The sequence below is a fragment of the Seriola aureovittata genome, chromosome 7 (genome assembly GCF_021018895.1).
Source record: "Seriola aureovittata isolate HTS-2021-v1 ecotype China chromosome 7, ASM2101889v1, whole genome shotgun sequence".
NCBI classification, from domain to species: Eukaryota; Metazoa; Chordata; class Actinopteri; order Carangiformes; family Carangidae; genus Seriola; species Seriola aureovittata.
The window spans coordinates 15,652,207-15,661,786 of record NC_079370.1 but is presented as its reverse complement, the minus strand read 5'-3'; the positions used below and the strand labels follow the sequence as shown (position 1 = coordinate 15,661,786).

Below are 9,580 nucleotides of genomic sequence, written 5' to 3'. Positions count from 1 at the left end.
CAGGATTCACACCAACCAGTTCTTTATCGGAAATGGTTTTATTTAAATATAAATATGTGTACAAAGGTACAAGCAACGATAGCTCATTTTTAGCAAATAAAATTCTTAATACATTATTAAAAGAATGAACAAACAAATGGCAATTAGTCGTGTTCCAAAAAACAAAAGCATAGTAACTGCATTCAGTGATTGATGAACAACTTAGAGAAGAAAATCTGTGGACCCAAATAAATCAACCAAGATAGATACATATGTATATAAAGATACTTTACAATAGAGCAGCTTACACGCTGTACATTAAGGCTTATATAAAATATAAAAATAAAGACAAGCGATGATGTTTGCCTCTTCACTTTAAGTGACATTTGTTCTCTCATCAGGCTGCCTGGGAACAGCTTCTTAGACAAATGGCAGTACAGGCATTCATACTGAAACATCCAGGAAGAGGGATGCAACTGGGCCAGGTGCAGAAACCAATGTCTCAAACATGAAATGGACATGAATATAAACGCTGAAGATTTTCACTAGACACATCATTTGCATGCAACAGAGAGAAAGTATGGGCTCAGCCATTTGTACAGATACGTAGTGTTTCAGGGTAGTACTGTTTCTTGTAAACATGTTGAGACAATTTGATTGAGTTGTAAAACTTGAGAGTGTATGGTCCACGTTAGGACTGCCTTACACGTCTTAACCCCACCTGAGCCTGCTGAAGATGCTGCATTCATTTTCAAGTTTATTTCAAGTTCAAGATTGCCACCAATTTTCCAAACCGCCACTTTTGATTGTTCTGGTAATAGCCTTACTCTTCATTTTACAATCGGAAAACACATCAGAAAAGAGTACCAGGGAGAGGACCGCTGTATTCAGCCTCAGCCCCTTATTCTTCCCTATACAATTATCACCATCTTTGGGTTTTTATGGCCTTACCTTTTCCATCTTGGTACAACACACAGTTAACATACAGTCCTTCATTAAAATGAAGGGTAAAATACACATTCTCCTTCTTTTATCCACCGGGAAGCAACACTGCTAAGTCCAGTATGTTAGGGTTATTATCAGAAGAAGCTCCAGGAATACAGCTCAGGCCAGAAGTATTCCACCGATGATTAAACTCTTCATACAGTAGCACTTGCCTGTAGCACTTGTTGGTCAGTAGTGCTAGCCTGTTGTGCAGAGTAGTTTATGTCTGTCTCTGTGGATAGCTCAGTCTTTTGTTGATGATAGAGACACAAATGTGCTTAGAATTCCTTTCGCATGCCAACAAAACATCAAATGACAGACAAAAATAGGTTGTTCATATCTGTTTTTTTCCTCAAATATGTATTAGCTTGTAATATCTTCTTTCAAAGTATTTTAGAGGTCAAGTTGGACATTTAGTGTTGACACAAAGTAAACCCTGGAATGCAGTTAAACAGCTACCCCAGTTGTTTTTTTGGCCACCCAAATTCAGGAGATGCTTTTGATTTATTTTCTAGTTGGCCCTTCACTGACAGAATATCTCCACAGGTTTGGGTGGTCATCATGTACAGATAACCTGGTGAGGTATCACACTGTAATCATAAGTTTGACTTGAACATCACAATCTGCTGACTTCTCCAGCTCAGGAGCTCTACAGTTAGCAGTATTGTAGATCCTGCCATCTGTCACAACAGGTTGGTTATCCCATAACCTAAATCACATATCTCCCTCCAAATACTGTCCAAACACGTCCTTGAAGGACCGTCCAAGTAAAGAAAGTCTCTGTTCATGTTAGTCAAGCCACACAGGTATGTGGAGGTGACAATAGTTAACTACTCACTGCTCCTGTACTCTTCTTTCTTCCTTTCTCCATTTTTGTTTTGTCCAATCAGACATGAGTCTGCATACGTTGTGAGGGCCGGCCATAGTCGGACTGCTGGGAGGACACTTGTGAGGAGGCATAAGAGAAGCGGGACGAGCTGGACACCTTGCTGGCCTGGTCTGATTGGTCGTACGCATCCACCTTCTCGTAGGAAGCGGGCTTCACGTAGCTGGTGAAGGCGCGACCATAGGTAGCAGGTAAGTAGGCGGAGCCACTGTAGAGGGGGTCAGTGGGATAAACGCTGGCCGGCTGAGCAGGCTGCTGCTGGGCAGCTTGCTGCTGTTCATATGAGGTTCTGCCCGCTGTGGTGGTCGCGTATCGGTGGGAGAAGTCATAGATACGAGGCTGTGAGCCATGCTGACCATACATGGGGCTGGGTGAGGGCAGCTGTGATGGAGTGTACACTGGCCGAGAGTTGGGCACATATTCAGAGAATCCACTGCTGCGGATGTGGCGGTCTTCATGGCCACGGACATTGTAGTAGCCATTGGTGGGGTCCTGTACGAGGGACAGAAAAACACAAACCATGAAGTTTACAGACGGAGTCATGTATTATGGATTAAAATAATGCATACTTGCTATTTCGAGAGTGTTTCTTCAAGTAAGTGTTTTAAGTTTTACCTTGATGTCCGATCTTTCATCCTCCTCCTCTTCCAGAAGGTCGCTGTGTTCTGTGCGCGATGTCCCAGGAGACTCGCTGCTGTTCGGAGCCTGAGGAAAGACCAAGCATTTCTGAAGAATAACTAGGATGAACAAGACCTCACTTGAATAAGAACAAAATGAAGTCTGAGCATTTACGTTACAGTGTTAATGTGAATTTTCCCCTAACCGTCAATAGGGACATCTGGCAGAAAGAGACGGCGAACAAAGAAATTTACCATGGGCTCTTTGACATCCTCCTCGTCATCATTGCCACGTGTAGCGTTGTGATCACTGTGAACAATCTGAACTCTGATGTCGCTCTTGGAAAGACGAGTGCACCTTTTACCTATGGGGATTGAAAAGTGTTTTACTTGACATTACCAGGTGAGCTTGCACATCAACATTTACAGGACAAACTGTGAAAATAGCACAAAAATTGAACAGAAATTGTTGAAAAAGATGTGAATCTGTTTGATTTGAAGAATTGGCTGAGGACCCTCTTGGCCATACTAACCGTTGAGCTCACCTTTGCCTGTGTGCCTGCAGCAGAGGGAGACCAGAGTGATGACGCAGATGAGCAGGACACAGCCTCCACCTACTGCTCCACCAACAATTATCAACATAGGCAAGGCTTCTGGAACGAGAACAGAAATAGAAGAAAAATGTAGCGGTGGGGTGGGGGTGGGGTGGGGGATAGTTGTCAGGAGAAGGGGAGGGGATGAAACGAGAGATAGTAAAGCGTAAGTGTCGGTGTCAGGAACATGCAGATCAGAGCCAAAGAAAGAAATAGATCCATTCATTTGTCTTGCTAATCCCAGAAACATCAGCGCCTATATAAATTCATCTGCAGTGAGGCCCAGGCCTGCTCACAGCTAGCATATGCTCATGCGGGCAATCCGGCATCCCACAGCCTGGCTATTGTCTCTAATCTCTCTGAAAGAAGGGTAACAAGGCCTGACATGCAATGAAGCAATAGACAGTAATCTAATTAGAGATTCCAGGAGATACCGCTGCCCATTTCTCTGGAGACCTCACTCTGCTACGTTGATGTAAATTACTGGCGAGGACCTTTTTTTTTTTTTTTTTTTTTGGTGTCTGCTGCAACAAAGGCTTCCACAAGCATCAGTGTAGTAGTACTACTGCCTGGCTTCTAAGATCACTTAAAGGGGCTGCAGCCTGAGATGATGGACTTGGCTCTGAGACAGTGATAGAGAATATGAGTCCAACCGCAAACACATGTGGCTTCCTCTAATTGACTTTTGTCCCCAATCAATATCTATGTTATGGGGCAAACATATTCATTAAAGGAACCATCTGCTGATTAAATCATATCGATTAGAGGAGTATAATTAAGATAAGCACGAGACAGGAGCGCCGCTTCCACCAAATCTAGCGAGGAGTTGGATTGAGAGTATCACTCTAACTTCTGCACAGGGCTGCGGTGGGGATTATTACTTCTGTCAGTGTGTACCTTGTTCCTTCAACGTGACCAGGGCGGTGCCGGTGCCGAAGCGGTTCCAAGCAGTGCAGTTGTAGCGCAGCTGGAAATCCTGCGCCAGAGTCTCAGATAGCACCAGAGAAGACAGGACTCCATGGTCACTGGTTACAGTCTGCACTGAGTAACGACCGGAGGAGCCAGAGGACAGGCTCATGTCTCCAAAGGTCCACACCTGTGGAGAGGAGCAAGAGGACAGACAAGAGGGAGTCAGTCACTTTTCTGTGAAGGATTCCTTGTCGGTGAGCAGAGCAGAGTCCTGCGCGGATGTTTATCCTTAGATCCCTGCCTGCCGCTGACTGAACACCAGTTTCCCTCTCTGTTCTGCTTTCTCTCTGCCGACCTCCAAGGTGCTCCGTGGCTGATAGGCTCATGTTTAAGCTGCCTCCCACGTCTGCCCTGCAGGTGAGGCCTAAGGAGGGTTAGGTAGCTGCACTATGAAATAAGGCTCCTCTCTGCTGTCTCTAGCGCAGGGCCAGCAGGGCACCTGTCTCTCACTCCTCCTTACACCCTAATTATCCTCTCCCAGCCCAGCGTACGTTCAGCAGTTCAACAGGGTCAGCTGAGTGATGCCTCTTGGGCCGCTAATTGAATGTGGTTTGGCTGAAAACGGCAGGAAGCCGGTCTCTCACAGCTCCCCCAACTCCACCATCTCTCCAGTCAATGTCTGTGCAATTACAGTTGCGAATATGTGTGCGAATGTATTTGTTAGCGCGTGAGGTGTAGATGGGCTGGTGTGAAGGTGAGGTCAGGGGTAAAAGTAGACTGAGTGATTGCACTCGTGTGGGTGTGGCTAGGAGGAGCGTGCAAGCTCCCAAACATTAGTAAATGATGCACAACACAAATAAGAGCCTCACTTACAATCTTATCAGGTGGGGGGCTGCTTCCCACCCGGCACTCCAGCTTGCCCTTGGAGTGCTTGACAGCATGCTGTGTGGCCTCCGCGGTGATGATAGGTGGGCCTGATGTGAAGATGAAAGAAAGACAGAGAACAGAGATGTAAAAAGAAAAGGGACATTTTTGAAAAACTGAGCAAAGCCAAATGGTCAGTTATCAAATTTAATGCTACTTATTCAACAGATTTGTATTAAAGCAACCGTTTACAATCTGAAGAAGAAGCCACTCACCGTTCACAGTCAAAGTGACATCTCTTTCTGCAACTCCAATCCGGGGTACGATGGCCTTGCAGGTGTATGTTCCAGCATCCTCCTGGGTAACAGCCTTCAGCTGCAAGGTGTTACCATTACTGAGCACCTAGTGAGAGATCCGGAGAGACAAGTGAGAAGTGTGTTAGAGAGAGAAAGAACGAGAAAGAGCGAGGCGATGGGGAGAAGAGGCAGACAAAGGAGACCAGGACCTTTTATCAGTGGCCCACTCATTGTGGAGGCAGCACAGAGGTGGGCTGGCCATTGTAACAAATGCTGGTGGTTTGAGTTTAATTTCATTGTGAAGAGCTTTAATCACAGCATTAAGCACTCCAGCCACCGCTGAGTGACCGTGCTGCTGGGGAGATTGTTGTAATTAAACAGTGGGGACAGAACGGAGCGTACAATGGTGTGAGTGGGCCCTAGCCTTTGGAGCAGCTACACTCACTCACTCCTTAGCTCATTGATCCTGTCATTCCATCAAGCTGTGATTAATCCATTTACCCCCACCACTCCATCCTCCCTCCCTCTCCAGAATCCCCCCCCTCCTCTCACTCTCTCCAATTTTTTTTTTATTTCAACACACTTACAGAGTAACCCAATTAATCCATTACTCGTGGCTGTGTGAGGGACAGTGGCAGTGGGTGGATTAGAAAAATGCCTGCGCGTTTCCCTCAGAGGGGCTGAAAGCATTCACTCTTTGAGATGACAGCATCGCTTACGCCATCCCAAAGCATTCCTTTCTCCAGCATCGCCTCAGAAATTATATTAGTTGCCAGGAGAGAAGCTCCTATGGGGATGTCCCCACTGATGGCGTGTGCGCTGCAAGGCTTGTTACCAGGATGATGTGAAGCGAAGGTGGAAATTGACTTTGAGGAAATGGATACTCAAGAGCAGTCGGTGCTTTTTAAAGTCTGAGAAGGAGAGATGCCGCTCTAAAAGTTGCTGTACATGTTGTAATTTTGTTAGTAAAAGCACACCATAGCTAACTCGTTGACTGATTGATTGATTGATTGATTGATTGATTGATTGATTGATTGATTGATTGATTGAGTTACAAATGTGACAGTGTGTCATGTGCTTTGATGATGCTGAATAAATCTGTCAGTGGACAGACAGTTTTCTGCCAGAGGCTTTAGCCCTTAGGGAGCATGGTGAGAGGAGTTGTTGAAGATTCAGCTTGAGAAAGAGTGTGTGTGTGTGTGTGTGTGTGTGTGTGTGTGTGTGTGTGTGTGTGTGTGTGTGTGTGTGTGTGTGTGTGTGTGTGAGGGATTCATGCCTCAAGGCCATGTGTGAATGTTTTTCTCTGGAGGGATGGTGCTGAGGGATGGTGTTGGAAGCTTTACCACCAAGATAAGGTGTTGACTAGTGTTGGATGCCTTACCACGCTGGAGCCCTGTTTGGTCCAAGCAAGAGTCAGAGGAGGGTTTCCAGTCCAGGCACAAGTAAAGGATGCATCCATCCCTATATCCACTGTCATTGGCTTCGGCTCCGACAGCAGTCTGGGGCCAACTAGGGTGAAACAGCACAGACAGCCAGATACGATCAGTAAGAGACTGTTTTTAAAATAACCTATGCCTCTAGAAAAGTTAAAAAATACCCAGGTTAGCGACACTTTGTACAATGTTTTTCCTCAAGTTAAACTCACATTGGACATCGACCAGGGTGCTGACATTGGTGCTGCCCACAGAGTTGGACACCTCGCAGGAGACAGGGTCTGTGAAGTAAGAGTAGTCCACTGTCACCTCAAGGCTGTCCCCGTTCGCTTCGGAGATAGGAACTCCTCCTTTCGACCACCTGGGACAGACGAATAATCGCATTATACGCTCGCATTAGTTCAGGGAAGGTACTTAGCCATGCGTGTCAGAGTGGCTATTAGCTGATTCATGGCTTGTGTCAATCACAATCAAACGCTGCCAATCAGGCAGCCCATTTCAATCAATGTATCTACTGAACGCATGGCATCCTCGCGCTGCTTTGCTTTGGTGTCTCCTCTAGTTTAGATCGCCACGTTTGCAGCTTATCGTATCTTGGAAATGCTTAAAAAGATTATACCGTGTCATCTTAGATGTTAATATCTGCTGGCTGTGTGTGCAGGGCGCAATCAGAGTGAACAACTTAGTTTAAAGCAAAGGATGTATACCTGTATCCAATAATTTCAGGATTGGCCGAAGCCGAGCAAATGAAGAGAACCTTGGCTCCCTCGGTCACAGTCTGAGGTTGGACGGATAGAGTCACGGAGGGAGGGTCTGTGAGGAGGGAAATGTTCATGTTAGTAATCTATTTTATACCGTTCATCTTTTCAAATTGCAACAGAATTAAATGCGCTTCACAGATTACTGCGCTGACAGTAGCATGCAGTCTACTACAATGTTGTAATGGTGTTTTTTTTTGTTTTTTGAGCTGACGCCAGGACACTCACGCTGGACATTGATAGTGATCGACGTCTGTCGTCCAGCAGGGGCAGCTGGGTTAAGAACCCTGCAGGTGTAGGTGCGTCCAGAGTCGCTATCCTCTGGGACGATTGGAAGCATACTGACAGCCGCCTCCCTCTTCCCATCCTCCATCTGCATCTGTAAGGTTGGGAAAACAAAGCAGAGCAAATGTCAGATGTTGCTGGAAGTCTGAGAAACGGTTTACAACGTATCCTTTTTAAAAAGGCACTGAGGAGAACTGAAAATCAGCTCAATGTCGCACAAGCATGTCACCCGCCATTTGTGATGGCACCACTTAGGAATATCTCTATGACATGGAGGTCTTATTTTTTTCATGTGTGAGGCATTTGCCATCCTGTTCTTTGGCATGGCACTTAAATCATATATTTTATGATGCAGCAGGGGATATTGTGCTGTTCCCACATTTCTGAGAGTGTTCCCCGTCAGCGCTCCTTGTTTGTCATCATCTTTTAAATCTATTTACTGCTCACAGAAATCAATACGCCTAAGTGAGGAAAGGTGTAGATTCTGAGGATATGGCTCACTGCTCTCTCACTTTCTCTCTCTTCCTCACACACACACACACATGCATACGCACACACACACACACACACACACACGCATATGCACACACACACACATACACACGCACACACACGCGCACACACAAAAGGAAAAAAAAAACTGTGACGGCCAAGGTGGCTGGGTGTCTGTTTTTTTGGGTGGTGACAGTGAGGAAGAAGTGTCACACATCTTTGGAAAAGAGCAAGGACAAGCTGAGCCTTTTCCCCGGACAGCCAAATCAATGGAGCAGGCCTTTCACTTCCTCAGCCAGACACACAAAAAGCATTTTTATGCTAGATCAAATCACATCACTCCCTGTCACCACCCCTCGGACAAAGCATTCTCTACCCCCAGTCTCACTACTTAAAGTTGGAAATTCTCTGTTTTTCACAAAACTATATCACCATTTAACTCTACATTCTTCTTTTCTTCTGTATTCCTCCTCTCCTCTCCTCTCCTCTTCTGCACCCTCCAGCTCTCCTCCCTCTCTCCCTCCCTCCCTTCTCACTGCAGGCTTTCGCCTCCTTAAATGTGGCGTTTAGCGTCGTTTAGCGTGGTCAGAGAGCATGAAAAATGTGACACTTTCCCAGCCGTGGCTGGCTTACGCTCCGGCACATCCCCATTGTGTTTCTGCATTGTTGTGGGTGATTTCTTCTCTGCAGAAGCTCTACTGTATGAAACACTCATGCCTGTCTGAGCTTTGGCATGCTCCAGTTATGCTGTAGTGTCGCTGCATTAGCGAGTGGAGGGGGTGGGGGTTGGTTAGGGGGGGTGGGGGGGATGCAGAGGAGGAGGAGGAGGTGGGGGGGTGGGGTGGGGGGGTCAGGCATGAGGGAAAATGGGAGGGGGACTGCAGAGAGTGAGCGAACAAATCTTGAGAGAGAAGGGTGATGATAGAAAAAAAAATGGTGAGAGACCATGGAAGAAAGATGAGAAAAATAAAAAAGAGAAATGGAAGAAAAAGAGAGGGAGCATTATGTCCTCAGAGAAAATATTTCTGTTTTGAATAGCTTTGCATTTATTCCTGCCCGCTGTTATATTTTGTAATAGTGCGTGTGGGTGTTAGTGATTGAATGATAATGCTGGGCAAAGATCTGTTCTCACTGTACCTTGGAATAAATTGCAGTCTCCATGACCTCTCCATCTCTGTACCAGGTGATCTCAGCAGCAGGTTTGGCTCCTGAGGCTCTGCAGGTGAGGTTGTGTGGTGTGTAGGCCTTAAGACGTACAACAGGGCCGCCCTCCACCACGGGGTCTGAAGGAGGAACTGTAAAGCAGAACAAACATACCACTCAAAACAACAACAAAAAAAAAAAACCTCATTGCAGCTCCAGGCCAGCACAGAGCCACAAAGAAGTCATACTGATATTGAACTTGTTGTTGCTTTTAGCTCCGCATCAATATGGCACAACAGCAAAAGAGGCAAACAATATCCTCTTATGGTCATGTGTCTGTT

General features: G+C 46.1%; 1 protein-coding gene across 2 annotated transcripts in view; it reads right to left on the bottom strand.

Annotated features, from left to right (window-relative positions):
• Positions 1-19: 19 nt before the first annotated feature.
• Positions 20-9,580, bottom strand: part of kirrel3l (kirre like nephrin family adhesion molecule 3, like) — a 34,261-nt gene continuing 24,700 nt past the window's right edge. Inside the window, exons 4-15 of one of the 2 annotated variants that reach the window (XM_056381452.1) lie at positions 9,234-9,391; positions 7,548-7,698; positions 7,269-7,374; positions 6,774-6,922; positions 6,510-6,637; positions 5,108-5,234; positions 4,842-4,942; positions 3,957-4,155; positions 3,000-3,119; positions 2,722-2,831; positions 2,465-2,554; positions 20-2,341 (exon numbers count right to left, since the gene is read on the bottom strand). In XM_056381452.1, coding sequence (XP_056237427.1) covers positions 1,850-2,341; positions 2,465-2,554; positions 2,722-2,831; positions 3,000-3,119; positions 3,957-4,155; positions 4,842-4,942; positions 5,108-5,234; positions 6,510-6,637; positions 6,774-6,922; positions 7,269-7,374; positions 7,548-7,698; positions 9,234-9,391 — 1,931 coding nt within the window. In that variant the 3' untranslated portion in view covers positions 20-1,849. The remainder of the gene's footprint in view (positions 2,342-2,464; positions 2,555-2,721; positions 2,832-2,999; positions 3,120-3,956; positions 4,156-4,841; positions 4,943-5,107; positions 5,235-6,509; positions 6,638-6,773; positions 6,923-7,268; positions 7,375-7,547; positions 7,699-9,233; positions 9,392-9,580) is intronic. The other variant, XM_056381453.1, reaches the window with a different exon arrangement.